The 17904-nt window shown below is 46.8% G+C and overlaps 2 protein-coding genes and 1 long non-coding RNA gene across 3 annotated transcripts in view; 1 reads left to right on the forward strand and 2 right to left on the reverse strand.

Moving 5' to 3' along the window:
- Positions 1 to 2697: 2697 nt before the first annotated feature.
- tdp2b (tyrosyl-DNA phosphodiesterase 2b) lies at positions 2698 to 10521 on the reverse strand. The gene is given in 7 exon segments (XM_024143318.2): positions 2698 to 3694; positions 3833 to 4003; positions 4112 to 4230; positions 7061 to 7155; positions 9039 to 9245; positions 9594 to 9724; positions 10285 to 10521. Coding segments are annotated over 7 exon segments (1146 nt in total). The 5' UTR covers positions 10420 to 10521; the 3' UTR covers positions 2698 to 3406.
- LOC139026093 (uncharacterized) lies at positions 5133 to 5772 on the forward strand. Its single transcript, XR_011477803.1, has 2 exons — positions 5133 to 5190; positions 5591 to 5772. It is a non-coding gene; the product is annotated as an uncharacterized lncRNA (long non-coding RNA).
- A 2898-nt stretch (positions 10522 to 13419) lies between the features above and the next one.
- Positions 13420 to 17904, reverse strand: part of LOC112076585 (uncharacterized protein C6orf62 homolog) — a 16532-nt gene continuing 12047 nt past the window's right edge. Inside the window, exon 5 of the mRNA XM_024143319.2 lies at positions 13420 to 14704. Coding sequence (XP_023999087.1) covers positions 14579 to 14704 — 126 coding nt within the window. The 3' untranslated portion in view covers positions 13420 to 14578. The remainder of the gene's footprint in view (positions 14705 to 17904) is intronic.

A 17904-nucleotide genomic window follows, 5' to 3' on the forward strand; every position in this document is an offset into this window, starting at 1 on the left:
TATCCTACTGTTCACCCCCCCCAGAGTACCAACAAATTATATAATCTACTGACTCACCTCCTCCACGAAGATACCTGCTGAAAAAGATAAAACATATCTACTGTCACCCTCCGTCAGTACCTAGAACATATCTACTGTCCCTTCCCAGTAACCTACATATACTGCACCTACGTTAGACGGTGGAACTTCTATTGTCACCCCTCCCAGTACCTGATACGAAACATATCTACTGTCATTCCCAGTACCTGACATAACGATGCTGCCCCTACCGAGAACATATCTACCCTGTCATCCCTCCCCAGTTACCTGTAGAAATCACATATCTAACCTGTTACCCCTTCCCCTGATACCTGATGTTAAACAGACATATCTACTTGTCACCCATCCCAGTAACCTGAAAATATCTATCTTACTGTCACCTCCAGTCCAGTCAAACCATATCTACTGGCACACCTCCCCAGTACCGTCAAACATAACTCTACTGTACCCTCCCGAAGTACCTGTTAGAAACATATTTACTGTCACCCTACCCAGTACCTGTGAGAAACAATCTACTGTCACCCATCCCCAGAAATAACTGTAGGAAAACATATTTACTGTCTACCCCCCCAGATACCTGTTAGAAACACTTCATCTACTGGTCACTCCTCCCTAGACTATGTAAATATCTACGACTCACTAGTACCTGGTAGAAAACATCATCATCTCAGTACCAACATATCTACGCACCCTCCCGAGGTAATACCAACATATCTACTTGTCACGCCCTCCATGTACCTGTAGAAACATATCTACTGTCAACCCTCCACAGTAACCTGTGCAGAAAACATATCTACTGTGCAGCCCCCCTCAGACCTCTAAACATACTCTACTTTCAACCCTCCTAGTCACTGAGAACACATATCTACTGGTCACCCTCCAGTACCTGTAGAAAACATATCTACTGCTGCTCGACCCTTCCCAGTATCCTGCTAGAAACACATATCTACTGTCACTGCCTCCCTAGGTTACCAGTACTCAACATATTATCGTACGCTTGTCTCAGCTCCTAGCCCTAGTACCTGGTAGAAACTCTAGTTCATACTCTGTCAGCCCTCCCCAGTTCCAGTACCAACATATCTACTGTCACCCTCCCATGGACTGGTAGAAAACATATTTCACTGTCACCCTCCCGAGTAAACCAACGTATAATTCCACTTCAGTCACCTTACACATCGTGTCAGTGACCTGTAGAAACATATCTACTGTCACCACCTTCCCCAGTACCTGCCTAGAAAACATATCGTGACTTCCACGGCCTGCCCCGCGGGCCGCGCGGGTGAGCCCCCAATCAACTATCTATCTCGCACTTCACCTGCTGCCATGACCATTCATTCCTCCTGAGGCCGAAAGGCCATGACCAGAGAAGATCCAAAGTGAATGTGCCAAATGGCACCTTATTCCCTAGATAAATGTACCCTATAGTCCCTGTTCAAAGTTAGTGCACACTATAGGGAATAGGGCTCTGGTCTAAAGTAGTGCACTATATAGGGAATAGGGTTCCATAGGGTTCTGGTCTAAAGTAGTGCACTATAATAGGGAATAGGGTTCCATAGGGCTCTGGTCTAAAGTAGTGCACTATATAGGGAATAGGGTGCTACTTGGGATGCTTCCTCTGGGTGAAGGAACATCCAGGAAAACAGATCTGCCAGTAGACACTAGCCAAACATCTGAACTATACAATTACAAATAGAATAGCTGTGTCCATTCTACTAATTATATATCTATGGTCTGAGCACTGGCAGAACATTGGAAAAGTTAAATAAAAGGTTACATTTAAAAATATATATAATTGGAGAGGCGAGCGGGAGCTAGTCTTGACATGGTTGTTGGCAGGACACATGATATCAAAGAAGCCTGTGGATTGAAGATGCAATGCAAGTCTTCAAAAGTAACCTCAATCGACAGCGTGTTCCTTTTCCCACCGAAATCCAGCAACTTTTCCATTGAAGAGTGGGACAACATTCCTCAGGCCACGATCAACTTTGTGAAGGAGACGTGTCACGTTTGTAGGCAAATGTTGGTCACACCAGATACGGACTGGTTTTCTGATCCACACMCCTACCTTTTAATTTAAAGGTATCTGTATTCTCCGTCATGTGAAATCCATRGATTAGGGCCTAATGAATTTATTTCAATTGACTAATTTCCTTAAGAACAGTAAAATTATTTGCATTTTGTATATGATAAATTGACCAGTTTGCTTCTTCCAGTGACGTCACATGTTATTGCGGGTGTAGCGAAATGCTCGTGGGTCATTTGTTTTGAATCTAAATAGCTAGCAATTMATCTCATTCTGTTTCCATGCTTGAAATGTTGGTAAGAACCAAAAATGAAATCTGATCTAATCTGTGAAACCGACCAGGGGAGAGAACATACTGAGGATCGTTGGCAAGGACACCAACTTGAAGAAAAAACTTTTAGCAGAGCCTCGTGACTCTTTCTTCCTTGAAAATTGGCCAATCAAATTCTGACAGAAGGCAGTGAGATGGGAACAGACGTCTCCGAAACTAACTATTTATGGAAATTGATTAGAATTTGGACTTGATCATTTGTGCCACATCATTCCCTAGGTGTTTAAAATATATGTTATAGAAGTCTCTCTGGTTAAGAAGACAAGCCTTTTGAATATATTATTGAAAGTGTTTTATACCATAATGTATTTATTCCAATTTTATTCAAGTGTTTTCAATGTACAGGACTAAAAACAGACTTGGAGGGAAATCATCACCACATGTAAGACTTCTGCTATTAAAACCAAACAAATTTTCAAATCACATATTGAAATTAAAAATGACAGCCAAAGCCTTTTAGGAGACAAAGCATAAAGCATTCAGAGAGAAAGCATTTAAACACTGGGATGAGATACACATCTGCTGTCCAAAATGACACCCCCTATTCCCTATATCAGTGCACTCCTTTTCACCAGTTTTATAGGTCTCTGGTCTAAAATAGTGCACTAAATAGGGAGCCATATAGGACATTAAAACTTCAACATTTTCATTCTGAGGGTATATTAGGAAGGACCAGAGATCCGTGAGGCGACCAAGGCAAGATTGTATCCTCTTCAGAAACCGTTCCTGTCCTCGGCTCAAGGCACTAGCATTACAATAAAGGGTGAGCCAGCCRCCTCTGATCCTACCGTTTGTGGCCCATACAGAGACTGTGCTTTCTACCTATCCAATATCAGAGCAACTACAACCTTTTTAACTGTCCGTTAGGAACAGTTAAAAACCCTTCAGACTCGAACCCAAGTCCTGCTGGGACCACTACACGCAAAACATGTTCCATTTAGGGTGCATCCCATATTGGTTCCTGGTCAAAAGCAGTGCACTACAGGGAACAATTTGGGACACAACCTTAAGTCTCAGGAGCCAGGGATAAAGCTGCAGTAGATTCCCCAGTGATCACTGGTGTAGCGACCACAGTCCAGCTTCTCTAAGCCCACCAGGGCCATGTGATCTGGGGTCATCCGGGACCCGGGGCCCTCCTTGGCCGGCCGGAGGTAAACGCGGTCAAAACGACACCTGCTGACATACGGTACACTCTTGTTACTGTTGGCCTTGGTGTCCCAGGTGTACCTGCAGTGCTCCTGCTTCCCCAGCTGCTCCCACACGTCACACACCCCACTGGGCAGACCTCCAACTTTGACCACCTGAAGACAGAAAAATAAAATGTTAAAGACAAAGKGTTATCAAAGGGTTTACAGATTCCAATCTGAGAGATGAGAAATAATGAGAGGCCAGAGAGAAATTATGGTTTTAGGATAATATAGGAGAGACCATAGCCTAACCTCTGTGTCCCTCAGGTTGGTGTCCCCTCCAAATAGGACAGTCACGTTACTGGGCGCCTCCCTCATCCTCTTCAGGACCACCCTCAGCTGTTTCATCCTCTCCTCTGCCTGTCCCTTACAGCTCTCAAAGTGGGACGTCATCACACACAGCTCCTGGTCCCTGAACTTCACCTGATGCCGAATGGACACGCACAACGACAGACCTATGATAAGCTGTGTATATATATATATATAAAAAAAGACAATTACCTGTTTGGACTCATGGTTAAATCACCCTACTTGAGCAACGAGCAGATTCCTCATCATTTGGGTGGTTGGGTAGCTGATGATGTCACTATTCAGGAGTTTGACCCTGGACTTCTTCAGCATCAAACCAGTGAAGTACCCCTCCTCGCCCCCTGACATTGAGGAAGTAAAATGTGTTTGTCATGGCATACATTTTATATATATATATAAAATGTATCTCACACACATCTCTCACACAGAAATTATTCAAAACATGAAGAACACCTTCCTAATATTGAGTTGCACCCCCTTTTGCCCTCAGAACAGCCTCAGTTTGTCAGGTCATGGACTCTACAAGGTGTCGATTGCGTCCCACAGGGATGCTGGGTCCATGTTGACTCCAATGCTTACCCACAGTTGTGTCAAGTTGGCTGGATGTCCTTTGGGTGGTGGACCATTCTTGATACACAAGGGAAAACTGTTGAGCGTGAAAAACCCAGCAGCATTGCAGTTCTTGACACAAACCGGTGCGCCTGGTACCTACTACCGTACCCTGTTCAAAGGCACTTCAATCTTTCGTCTTGCCCGTTCACCCTCTGAATGGCACACATACACAATCCATGTCTCATTTGTCTCAAGGCTTATAAATCCTTCTTTAACTCGTCTCCTCCTCTTCTTCATCTACACTGATTGAAGTGAATTTAACAAGTGACATCGATAAGGGATCATAGCTTTCAGCTGGAATCACCTGGTCATTCTGTCATGGAAAGAACAGGTGTTCATAATGTCTTGTAAACTCAGTGTATATATGATATTTAGCAGATACTTATTCAAAGTAACTTACATTCCTCAGCGGGAATCGAACCCATTACCTTGGCATAAAAAGACAGAAGACACTGGTTCTGTTTCAATATCCTATAACCTAATTGGCCCGGCAAGCAGCCTAGTGGTTAGAGTGTAGAGTCGACAGGTAGCCTAGTGGTTAGAGTGTAGAGTCGACAGGTAGCCTAGTGGTTAGAGTGTAGAGTCGACAGGCTAGCCTAGTGGTTAGAGTGTAGAAGTCGACAGGTAGCCTTGGTGGTTAGAGTGTAGAGTCGACAGGTAGCCTAGTGGTTAGAGTGTAGAGTCGACAGGTATCCTAGTGGTTAGAGGTGTCGTCGACGGAGTGTGGGCGAGCAAGGTAGCCTTGTGGTTAGAGTGTAGAGTCGACAGGTAGCCTAGTGGGTTAGAGTGTAGAGGCGGCGGGTAGCCTAGTGGTTAGACTGTAGAGGCGGCAGGAAGCCTAGTGGTTAGAGTGTAGGGGTGGCAGGTAGCCTATGTGGTTAGAGTGTAGAGTCAACAGGTAGCCTAGTGGTTGAGTGTAGAGTCAACAGGTAGCCTAGTGGTTAGAGTGTAGAGAGGCGGCAGGTAGGCCTAGTGGTTAGACTGTAGAGGCGGCAGGAAGCCTAGTGGTTAGAGTGTAGGGGTGGCAGGTAGCCTAGTGGTTAGAGTGTAGAGGCGGCAGGTAGCCTAGTGGTTAGAGGTGGGAGGCAGGTAGCCTAGTGGTTAGAGTGTAGAGTCGACAGGTAGCCTAGTGGTTAGAGTGTAGGGGCAGCAAGTAGCTAGTGGTTAGAGTGTAGAGTCGACAGGTATCCTAGTGGTTAGAGTGTAGAGTCGACAGGTAGCCTAGTGGTTAGAGTGTAGAGTCGACAGGTAGCCTAGTGGTTAGAGTGTAGGGGTGGCAGGTAGCCTAGTGGTTAGAGTGTAGAGTCGGCAGGTAGCCTAGTGGTTAGAGTGTAGAGTCGACAGGTATCCTAGTGGTTAGAGTGTAGAGGCGGCAGGGAGCCTAGTGGTTAGAGTGTAGGGGCACAAGTAGCCTAGTGGTTAGAGTGTAGAGGTGGCAGTATCCCTAGTGGTTAGAGTGGAGGGGCGGCAGGCAGCCTAGTGGTTAGAGTGTAGAGGCGGCAGGTAGCCTAGTGGTTAGAGTGTAGAGGCGGCAGGTAAGACTAGTGGTTTAGAGTGTAGAGGCGGCAGGTAGCCTAGTGGTTAGAGTGTAAAGGTGGCAGGTAGCCTAGTGGTTAGAGTGTGAGAGTCGACAGGTAGCCTAGTGGTTGAGTGTAGAGTCGACAGGTAGCCTAGTGGTTAGAGTGTAGAGTCGACAGGTAGCCTAGTGGTTAGAGTGTAGAGGCGGCAGGGAGCCTAGTGGTTAGAGTGTAGGGGCAGCAAGTAGCCTAGTGGTTAGAGTGTAGGAGTCGACAGGTATCCTAGGTGGTTAGAGTGTAGAGTCGACAGGTAGCCTAGTGGTTAGAGTGTAGAGTCGACAGGTAGCCTAGTGGTTAGAGTGTAGAGGTGGCAGGTAGCCTAGTGGTTAGAGTGTAGAGTCGACAGGTAGCCTAGTGGTTAGAGTGTAGAGTCGACAGGTATCCTAGTGGTTAGAGTGTAGAGGCGGCAGGGAGCCTAGTGGTTAGAGTGTAGGGGCAGCAAGTAGCCTAGTGGTTAGAGTGTAGAGTCGACAGGTATCTCCTAGTGGTTAGAGTGTAGAGTCGACAGGTATCCTAGTGGTTAGAGTGTAGAGGCGACAGGTAGCCTAGTGGTTAGAGTGTAGAGTCGTCAGGTAGCCTAGTGGTTAGAGTGTAGAGGTGGCAGGTAGCCTAGTGGTTAGAGTGTAGAGGCGGCAGGTAGCCTAGTGGTTAGAGCGTTGGGCCAGTAACCGAAAGGTTGTTGGATCGAATCCTGAGCTGACAAAGGTAAAAATCTTCGTTCTGCCCCTGAACAAGGCAGTTAACCCACTTGGTTCCCCGGGCTCCGAAGACATAGATGTCGATTAAGGCAGCCCCCCGCAACGCTCTGATTCAGAGGGGGTTAAATACAGAAGACACATTTCAGTTGAAGTACATTCAGTTGTACAAGCTGACAAGGTACCCCCCCCCCCCTTCTCCGTAACAAATGGCACATGCATTACTTTAAGTATTATGCTACTGTGGAAAGGTATTATCTTGCCATCGATAAACGGTCCCACCGTACCCTCAACGATGGTGTAGCTGACGGCTCGTTTCTTGAGGTACTGAAACATACCGGTTCAATGAGTTCCTGCAGAAACAACCACGTCAGGGGTATAGCTTAACGGAGAGGAGAGAACGACGTTAACACACTTTAAAAAACAGACAGACCCCAATCATCGTACTATCCACCACTAGTATCCATTTGAAATGAAAAAAGACATTGACGTGAATTTGGTCCCAAAATTCCCCCTGGACGTTTTGGGATCTGCCTGAAAATGATCTGCTAACCCAGAGACATGTCCTTAGAGTTTAGAGGAAGGAGTGTTAGGCATGCATTTCACATAGGTTGATTCTAAATGCACCCAAAAGCCCTAGGCCAGCGGTTCCCCAGGCCAGCGGTTCCCAAAGCCCCAGGCCAGCGGTTCCAAAGCCCCAGGCCAGCGGTTTCCCAAAGCCCCAGGCCAGCGGTTCCCCAGGCCACGGTTCCCAAAGCCCCAGGCCAGCGGTTCCCAAAGCCCCAGGCCAGCTGTTCCCCAGGCCAGCGGTTCCCAAAGCCCCAGGCCAGCGGTTCCCCAAGCCCCAGGCAGCGGTTCCAAAGCCCCAGGCCCAGCCGGTTCCCAAAGCCCCAGGCCAGCGGTTCCCAAAGCCCCAGGCCAGCGGTTCCCAAAGCCCAGGCCAGCGGTTTCCCCCAGGCCAGCGGTTCCCAAAGCCCCAGGCCAGCGGTTCCCAAAGCCCCAGGCCAGCGGTTCCCAAAGCCCCAGGCCAGCGGTTCCCCAGGACAGCGGTTCCCAAACTAGGGGTCCCCGATATGAAAATAGGGTGGTGGGAGAATTTCCAAAATCCAGAAGAAAAAAATATATTATAATGTCATCTTTGTATCTCAAAAGCATTATGTGGTTAACCTTAAAAATCTAATTATTCAAATCWAAAAGCTCAAATTCAACCAGAGAGTGCCCTTAGATAATGAGAAAAAGACGCACTTGAATCATTCCCCTGGTGAATGACTAGCTACACAATGAAACCACACACTATTGAAGAGACTTTGATATTACCGGCCACAATTAATATGGTGAAAACAATGTGTGGGAAGGCAGAGGGACAGAAACGCACATCAATACCTTTGTCAGATAACACTGTTATGCGATAGCTAGCAATCAAGTGGAAACTGACTGAACGACTCGCAATCACGGGTCACTACGGAGGAATTTAGGTTCCTGRCAAAACACCCTGACGTCTCCCTCTGAGCATTAATGGCGCGTTCAAAACAACTGGGAACTCTGGGCGGAAAAAAATGAGCTCCAACCGAAGAAAAAATAAAATAAATCTATTTTAACAGAATTCCAACTCAGGAACTCAGGCCTCTTTCTAGAGCTCAGACTTTCTGCCCTGAAGATGAATACGGATCCTGGTTGGATGTGACAGCAGAGACACTGTCGACCACAACCCCTTGACTTTGAGAAGCTCCRACGTGATATGCATCAAGCCACACCCATCTCATTAGTGGCGGTAAGATCAGAGACTCATTTACAATTGACTGTCATAATCCCACATTAAAAGTATGTGATAGTGARTTGAGAATACAATCATAAATGTTGTTAAAATAATTTTTCCCCACGTGGTTCGGGGTCGCAACAATTTTTTGATAGCAAAATGGGGTCGTGGGCCAAAAACAGTTTGGTAACCCCTTCCCTAGGCCCTTGTCAAAAGTAGTGCACAATATAGGGAATAGGGTGCCATAGGGCTCTGGTCTAAAGTAGTGTACTATATAGGGAATAGGGTGCCATAGGGCTCTGGTCAAAAGTAGTGCACTATATAGGGAATAGGGTTCCATAGGGCTCTGGTCTAAAGTAGTGCACTATATAGGGGATAGGGTGCCATTTGGGATGCAGACTAAGTAACCCAGAGAAAAGTTATTGGGTTAAGAGTGAGGATGTTAAGCAAAGTATCTGACATAGTTCCATAATGGCTGACATAAGGACAGTTAGCGAACAGCGACTCACAGGGCCAGATAAGAACAGAGGCCTCTTGCACGCTCTCCCAGGTTCACGGTGTCCAGCCCATCTACATTCCAAGAGATCAGCGACAGTTTGTCGTCATCCTGCTCCTCAGAGCCAGAGGCTTTAGCTTTGGGTTCCACTGACTTGGAGGAGTTGGTTGACTTGGCACTGCTGCTGGAACAGGCAGGCTCTTCTGTGGTCAGGTCAATGCTGCAGGATTTGCAAGGACAGATTAGGGCAGTGTTTCCCAGTCCTGGTCCATTTTGGTTTTTGCACTAGCACTAACACACCTGATTTAACTCATCATCAAGCCTTTGATTATTTGAATCAAAAGTGTTGAGGGTAATTGCTAAGGCAGTAACTAACCTTTGGGTCACCAGGACCAGGAAACACTGGATTACAGAAAATATCTAGACCAGCATTGTAAATAATTTGTTCTTAACTGACTTGCCTAGTTAAATAAAGGTTAAAAGAGGCTCATAGTGTATTTTACACTTACCAAAATGATCATTGATATTGTAGACCGGCCAACACATGAATACATATCACAATACATACCAGTCCATTTTCCCCTGTGGTTTGTCCAACTTCTGTCTTTTAACTTTAGGGGGGCTGATGTCCTTCTTTGGTGAATCTTCCACTGTAAAAACTGCTTCCATGTCAGCCTCGAAAAATGAGTTCAAAGCTCTCTGAAAGGTAACACAACATGCATTCAGTATAGAGAAGTGGGTTAATGGTGGTTTTTTTCAGACCTTAAAACTAAAGTGACACGTTTAGTTAATGTCCAACGCATTGGATTCCATGAAAATACGACGCCTAACGTTGGSATGAGTAGCTACCGGAAGTGTTGTCGAATCCAATGTGCTGCTATAGCATTAGTTAGCCTAGCATACTGACGAAAAACTAGCAGTATTTCAATTCTCGATTTCTCAGTTGGTATAAATAGGAGTACACCGTCATCTCCTAACCCAGGGTTGGTACATTTTTCGAGCCATATCTCACGGCTGCTCCGTGCTCTGATAGTAGCATAGCCTCGATCCGACTAGAGATGGAAAAACACCTAGTCGGATTCTTTATTTTAGTCTATATTAGAAACCGTTTTAAGGCAATATAATTTCTGACAAACTTTGATGTTGGATTGGACACTTCTGTCATTGCAGACTGAGGAAAAAGGCTGTGTTCCAAAGTTGTGTAGCCCTACAAGGGGAACTAATAMATTGGACTGATGAAGCTGGCTAATTATCTATACCTCCATTTCCCAGTCATTTTCAGCAAGGTAGCATTGAGCCACGGCGCTATCGGATCCTGTTATGGACACAAACTCATCACACAGACCAGTCCTCGTTTCTTCTACAGTCGACACGGACTTGGAAATATTACTCATGGTTTATCTATTTTATAGCGACGCGTAATCTTGTTAGAAGCGAAGCAAAAGCACTTTTACKTCTTATTCGAGGTTTAACGGCGGTTGACATCCAATGAATGTTGCATTACCGCCACCTAACAGACTGGAGTAGAACTTCCTTATACTTTGCTTACATTTAAAAAAATATATTTAAAAAATACCATCTAACCCTACACTCACAAAAAAAACACCCTACTCCACTATTTAAATCTATTTAGTCCTACCTCAGGCCAACATCCTGAAAGGATGGGACACCCCAACTTAACACACCCTGTAACTCTGACGTCCGGTCTCACATAACTCTCTGCAGCTGCCACCACATCCTCCATGTTCTGTGACTTACGTTCCATCCCTGCAGTACAGTTCATAACCATTCCTATAAATGYTAGAAATCCCAATCTTACTGAAACATGTATCACTTGTTGGTTTATCCCTCTGTACTGGTACAGATCTACTAGTCACACCAYTCCTCTCAGGATCCCTCCYCCTTTTGGCCCAYCCCTCCCCCATCTTCACTGCCTCAGCATATGACAACTTCTGCACKACTCTAACCCTGGATACCTCAACCTGCCTCTCTCTCGCACGGGACATTTCTGATCCCCAGCCCCATGGGCACCCCTACAGTTAACACATAGCACTACCTTCCCCAATGCTACACATTCCTTTGTCTCATGCCCTTCTGCACACTTCTCACACCTCGAAACCGCCCTCCTACACACTGCTGCCACTTGCCCATAAGCTTGACACCTGTAACAACGTAATGTAGTTGGCACAAAACCTCATACGGGATAACTTATATATCCTAACATCACTTTGTTGGGCAAAGACTTCACGCACTCGTGAAGCTAGCCAAGCGCACCTCGCAAAGCTAGCCAATCAAAAACGAGGGTTAGCAGCCATGTGAACTGACCAATCAGTAGCAGACTGTTCTGAGGGCAGTTTTTTGTTTCCACTAACGCGATTGAGAATTAAATTGCATACAACGTTAAATATGGTTTCTCTAACTTTAAAAGTAGTTAAAACAAAAATGTTGGACCGTCGAGGGGTTTGATCGAGTTAAGGTGTTATTATTACATTTTAAAAAATAGCATAAGATGAAATAAGACCTCCACAGCCTTGTCAACAAAGGCGTGCTCACCACACCCTTACAATTTCTCAGGTTACCTAGGGTGAATCTAAATGGTTTGTCCTTGAYTCCTGACCTCCCTCGTCTCCTTCTCAAAGCTCACTGCAGCAGAATAGCTGAGGTTTCTCCCATACATTTTGGAGAAATGGGCAAGGAGAGAGAGAGAGTACTCAAGGAAATACAATTGAGATGTAACACCAGTCTTGCAACTGATAGGTTGCCACGCTCTCTTCACTGTTGATCAAGGGACAATGAATGACTGGCTGTCTGGTCCCCAGTCAGACATGAACACCACCTGAGTTKTATAGTTAAATGACAGTAGCTAGCTGATACATGGGAGAATAGCCTGGTCTCARATCTGTTTGTGCAGTTTGGTATGACAAGTAGCATGATGGCACAAAACAGACTCCTACCCAGGCTTGATAATACCTGTAGAATGAATGGAAGCCATTTATACAGAACTTTGTGTCTTTGGTGTTGAAGCCTTTGAGCTCTAAAACTGTTGCTCCTGTAACAGTATAACTTTACGTCCGTCCCCTCGCCCCGACCCGAGCGCGAACCAGGGACCCTCTGCACACATCAACAACAGTCACCCACGAAGCATCGTTACCCATCGCACCACAAAAGTACCCGCTAACTAGCTAGCCATTTCACATCCGTTACACTCCATACTGTAATAGGTGGAAGATTAAAGAGTAACCTGTCATCTAAAACAATGAATGGAAAAGCTCACTTGGCTGCATCTGAAAATGGCAGTCTAGGGGCTCTGGTCAAAAGATAGTGCTCAATATAGAGGACAGGGTGCTATTTGGGACACAGATCTCTGAATGGAACAGCTGTTAACTGACCGGTACATGAATGCTGCCGAGGTGGGTGAGGAAGTGCTGATCACAGCCAAGGTGTCGAAGCAAGGACGGAGCCTGGCATTCACTACTGTAGACCTCACTGGCAAAGCCTCTGGGGAAACTCAACACAAAGCACCTTGATTGCTACTTTCCCCTAAACGCTGACCGTGGGTCAGTTTTGCATTTCCCCACTAATGGTTAAGATTGGGGGAGGGGGGGGGAGCTGAACCTACATCGTGTTACTAGGGGAAACTTCACCCCAGAGCCACTGTCAGCCAATCAGGAATTGTCACACTGCTACTGTGGCACTGTGTTAGTCAGCAAGTCTGTGGAGGGGTGAAGAAATATGATTATTTTGTGTATCTAATTGTGCTGTAAATATATATCTACACACTTTGTATACACAAAACACACCAGGAAATACTTTAAGTTAACATTGTATTGGGATATGTTGAGCAGTGTTGTTTTCTAGATTCATTTCAAAATAAAGATTAAACTCGGGGGGACGCGTCGACCCGCCTTCAGGGGAACGCGTTGACCCGCCTTCAGGGGAACGCGTTGACCTGCCTTCAGGGGAACGCGTTGACCCGCCTTCAGGGGAACGCGTTGACCCGCCTTCAGGGGAACGCGTTGACCCGCCTTCAGGGGAACGCGTAGACCCGCCTTCAGGGGAACGCGTAGACCCGCCTTCAGGTGAACACGTAGACCTGCCTTCAGGGGAACGCGTTGACCCGCCTTCAGGGGAACGCGTTGACCTGCCTTCAGGGGAACGCGTTGACCCGCCTTCAGGGGAACGCGTTGACCCGCCTTCAGGGGAACGCGTTGACCTGCCTTCAGGGGAACGCGTTGACCCGCCTTCAGGGGAACGCGTTGACCCGCCTTCAGGGGAACGCGTTGACCCGCCTTCAGGGGAACGCGTAGACCCGCCTTCAGGGGAACGCGTAGACCCGCCTTCAGGTGAACACGTAGACCTGCCTTCAGGTGAACACATTGAATCAAAAGAAAAACCCAAATTAAATGTGCTTTATTTCCCCAGCAAAGCAAGCTTGCAAAAAAAAAACAAAGAAAGAAACACACCCATTTTATAAGCACCGCATCAATTAGTACTCTTAGGATACTTGTGTTTGTCAAATTAAGGAACATAAATCTGGCAATCACATTCATTTCAACTCAACAACCTGTTCCATTGTTAGTAGGTACATTATCTTCTGAACATTAGTCCAACAGTCACCCTTGCCAACCCACTTGGGGCGAAAAAATACATCAGATTCAGTAGCTTGAATGTCTTGCGTGTTAACAAGCTTCAGCATCTAACCAACATCGACAGTGTGTGTCTGTCCGCACCATGCGATTCACAACACTGGTCTYAAAACTCCCTCCCAACAGTTCTCATCTATACTCCAGCTCTTACCAAAATTATCTACCTGGCATATTTCACAGGATCGCAAATGACAGCCAAAATCAATTTAAAAACAAACAAAACACCCAGCTTCAAACAAAAGGAGGCTTAAAAAAGGAAAACAAAGAAGCAAATACCTACACCAAATGATTTTGAAATACTGTTTGTATTTATCTTTAAAAAAGGGAGACGGTTTAACAACACCTCACCTGTCATCRTAGATTGTAGCTAGTCGTTCTAGAATCCCCCCCYCCCCCATGGCATCTTTTCCTCTTTAAAAACACATCTTTGAAATGACAGAAGCTTTTACAATCTTATGACATGGGTGACAATGTGTCCAGCAGAGACTGAACGTCATGAAAGCTTGTGTGGCTTTGATCCTGCTTGGTAGCAACATAAATAGTTCCTTCAGTGACTGGACTGTGTTGTTGACAGTGCAGCTCCAGGGGAATAACCAACCACTCAAATTTCAATGTTTGTGCAGGTTCAAAATAAACACGATGGAGGATAAAAGGGAAAAACCAAGCCAAAAAACTGGTAGTAGGAGGAAGCTTGGTAAGGAAAAAACAAATATGCTTCATGAGGACGGAAATTAATGAATGAACAAGTGTTTAACAACAAAAAAAGGGAGATCCAAGCACCAGTTCAATTCTATTCAAACGGAAGGATGTGTGGTGGAGGAGAGAGAGAGAGAGATCCACTTGCTTCAGTGGCTTGTGGGTTAATCTTTCTTGTGTTGTGGGCGGAAGCCATGGAGGCCGGCTGGCCCTAGTCGGGCATGTACGGGAGGAGATGATCTTCGATGTCGCCAACGCCCCAGCACGTTAGCTGGTCCTGGGGCAGGTACAGGCAAAGGCTGCACAACTTAAAAACTGTGGCCTTGGTTTTAGGAGTCTGACAGGGGAGAGAAGGGATGACAAGAGAAAACATGGTTGACAACATGGAARAGACAGTTTAGACCATAGAAATAAAATCTATTAACAATTAGTAATTTTACTAATATACTATATTTCTGTGGGTAAGACATYCTCGTCCCATGACAGAAAGAATGATTCTCTACCACCTATGATAGAGCTCTTAGCTTTAGCAAAGCCATCGTGTGACTAGTGCAGTGGTTGACAGGTTAGCGTTGAGGGGAGTCGGCCACAAAGAGAAGCAATGTTAGGCACAAGCAACATGCCGGCAGCGACTGTAACCCTGTAGAAATAAAAAAGGCTCCAGGCCATGGTTTAACAACATTGTCTGAATGATTGCCTAATTGAATCAATGGCTCCCAACGGAGTACTACAAGCTTCTTCCTCTCGGGAGGTTGAAAAGTTTAGCCACCCAAACCATGACTGTTCTCTCTGCTTCCGCACGGCAAGCGGTACCGGTGCATCAAGTCTGGCAAACAGACTCTTGAACAGCTTCGATCCCTAAACAGTAAGACAGTGATTAAATAGCTAAAATAGCTTCACGGACTATCTGAGTTAACCTTGTTTTTTTGACTCTTTATTCTCGGTCGCACACTCACACAAACACGCCATCATCTGATCACTCACACACAGTGGTGGAAAAAGTACCCAATTGTCATACTTGAGTAAAAGTGAAGATAACTTATTTCAATACAGTTGGAAGACGGAAGTTGACACACCCTTAGGTTGGAATCATTAAAACTTCGTTTTTCAACCATCCACAAATTTCTTGTTAACAAACTATCGGTTGGCAAGTCGGTTAGGACATCTTGGCTGTGTGCTTAGGGTTGTTGTCCTGTTGGATGGTGAACCTTTTCCCAGTGTGAGGTCTTGGGCGCTCTGGTGAGGTTTTCATCAAGGACCACTCTGTACTTTGCTCCGTTCATCTTTCCCTCGATCCTTACTAGTCTACCAGTCCTACCGCTGAAAAACTCCCACTGCATGATGCTGCCACCACCATGCTTCACCGTAGGGATGGTGCCAGGTTTCCTCCAGACGTGGCGCTTGGCATTTAGGCCAAAGAGTTCCATCTTGGTTTCATCAGACCGTATAATCTTGTTTCTCATGGTTTGAGAGTCATTTAGGTGCTTTTGGCAAACTCCAAGCTCGTTGTCATGTGCCTTTTACTGAGTAGTGGCTTCGTCTGGCCACTCTACCATAAAGGCCTGATTGGTTGAGTGCTGCAGAGACGGTTGTCCTTCTGAAAGGTTCCCATCTCCACAGAGGACTCTGTCAGAGTGACCATCGGGTTCTTGGTCACTCCCTGACCCTTCTCCCCTGATTGCTCCGTTTGGCCGGGCGGCCGGCTCGAGGAGGAGTCCTGGTGGTTCAAACTTATGATGGGGCTTGGCAGCAGGCTATAACTCTACTGCTGGGTGGTATGATGGGGCTTGGCAGCAGCTATAACTCTACTGCTGGGTGGGTATGATGGGCCTGCCAGCAGGCTATAACTACTGCTGGGTGGGTATGATGGGGCCTGGCAGCAGGCTATAACTACTGCTGTGTGGGTATGATGGGGCTTGGCAGCAGGCTATACTCTACTGCTGGGTGGGTATGATGGGGCTTGGCAGCAGGCTATAACTCTACTGCTGGGTGGGTATGAATGGGGCCTGGCAGCAGGCTATAACTACTGCTGGGTGGGTATGATGGGCCTGGCAGCAGGCTATAACTACTGCTGTGTGGGTATGATGGGGCTTGGCAGCAGGCTATAACTCTACTGCTGGGTGGGTATGATGGGGCTTGGCAGCAGGCTATAACTCTACTGCTGGGTGGGTATGATGGGGCTTGGCAGCAGGCTATAACTCTACTGCTGGGTGGGTATGATGGGGCCTGGCAGCAGGCTATAACTCTACTGCTGGGTGGGTATGATGGGGCTGGCAGCAGGCTATAACTCTACTGCTGGGTGGGTATGATGGGGCTTGGCAGCAGGCTATAACTCTACTGCTGTGTGGGTATGATGGGGCTTAGGCAGCAGGCTATAACTACTGCTGGGTGGGTATGATGGGGCCTGGCAGCAGGCTTAACTCTACTGCTGTGTGGGTATGATGGGGCTTGGGCAGCAGGCTATAACTCTACTGCTGGGTGGGTATGATGGGGCTGGGCAGCAGGCTATAACTCTACTGCTGGGTGGGTATGATGGGGCTTGGCAGCAGGCTATAACTCTACTGCTGGGTGGGTATGATGGGGCTTGGCAGCAGGCTATAACTCTACTGCTGGTGGGTATGATGGGGCTTGCAGCAGGCTATAACTCTACTGCTGGGTGGGTATGATGGGGCCTGGCAGCAGGCTATAACTCTACTGCTGGGTGGGTATGATGGGGCCTGGCAGCAGGCTATAACTCTACTGCTGGGTGGGTATGATGGGCTTGGCAGCAGGCTATAACTCTACTGCTGGGTGGGTATGATGGGGCTTGGCAGCAGGCTATAACTCTACTGCTGGGTGGGTATGATGGGGCTTGGCAGCAGGCTATAACTCTACTGCTGGGTGGGTATGATGGGGCTTGGCAGCAGGCTATAACTCTACTGCTGGGTGGGTAGATGGGGCTTGGCAGCAGGCTATAACTCTACTGCTGGGTGGGTATGATGGGGCCTGGCAGCAGGCTATAACTACTGCTGGGTGGGTATGATGGAGCCTGGCAGCAGGCTATAACTACTGCTGGGTGGGTATGAGTCACGTGTCCATCTTGCTTCAGTTCCAGACAGCAGTTGTTCACCCGGGACAGCGTCTCAAAGGGCATCCTATTCTCTGAGTAGTAGACTACCAGTGTCTGTAGCACTATGGTCAAAAGTAGTGCACTATGTAGGGAATAGGGTGCCATCTGTTTGGGAATAGGGTGCCTCTGTTTGGGGAATAGGGTGCCATCTGTTTGGGCAATAGGGTGCATCTGTTTGGGCAATAGGGTGCCATCTGTTTGGGCAATAGGGTGCCATCTGTTTGGGCAATAGGGTGCATCTGTTTGGGGAATAGGGTGTCGTCTGTTTGGGGAATAGGGTGCCGTCTGTTTGGGACGTAGAGAGCTGACAGACCACTCATTTGTGTTTCGTTTGTGTCTGACTTCAGACTCCCCCTTAATTCAAACATATTGCCACTGCACCAAGTGCAGCTACACAATGTCTTTGGGGAAGCTAATAGCCTATTGAT

The sequence above is a fragment of the Salvelinus sp. IW2-2015 genome, unplaced genomic scaffold (genome assembly GCF_002910315.2).
Source record: "Salvelinus sp. IW2-2015 unplaced genomic scaffold, ASM291031v2 Un_scaffold3859, whole genome shotgun sequence".
Classification (NCBI taxonomy): Eukaryota; Metazoa; Chordata; class Actinopteri; order Salmoniformes; family Salmonidae; genus Salvelinus; species Salvelinus sp. IW2-2015.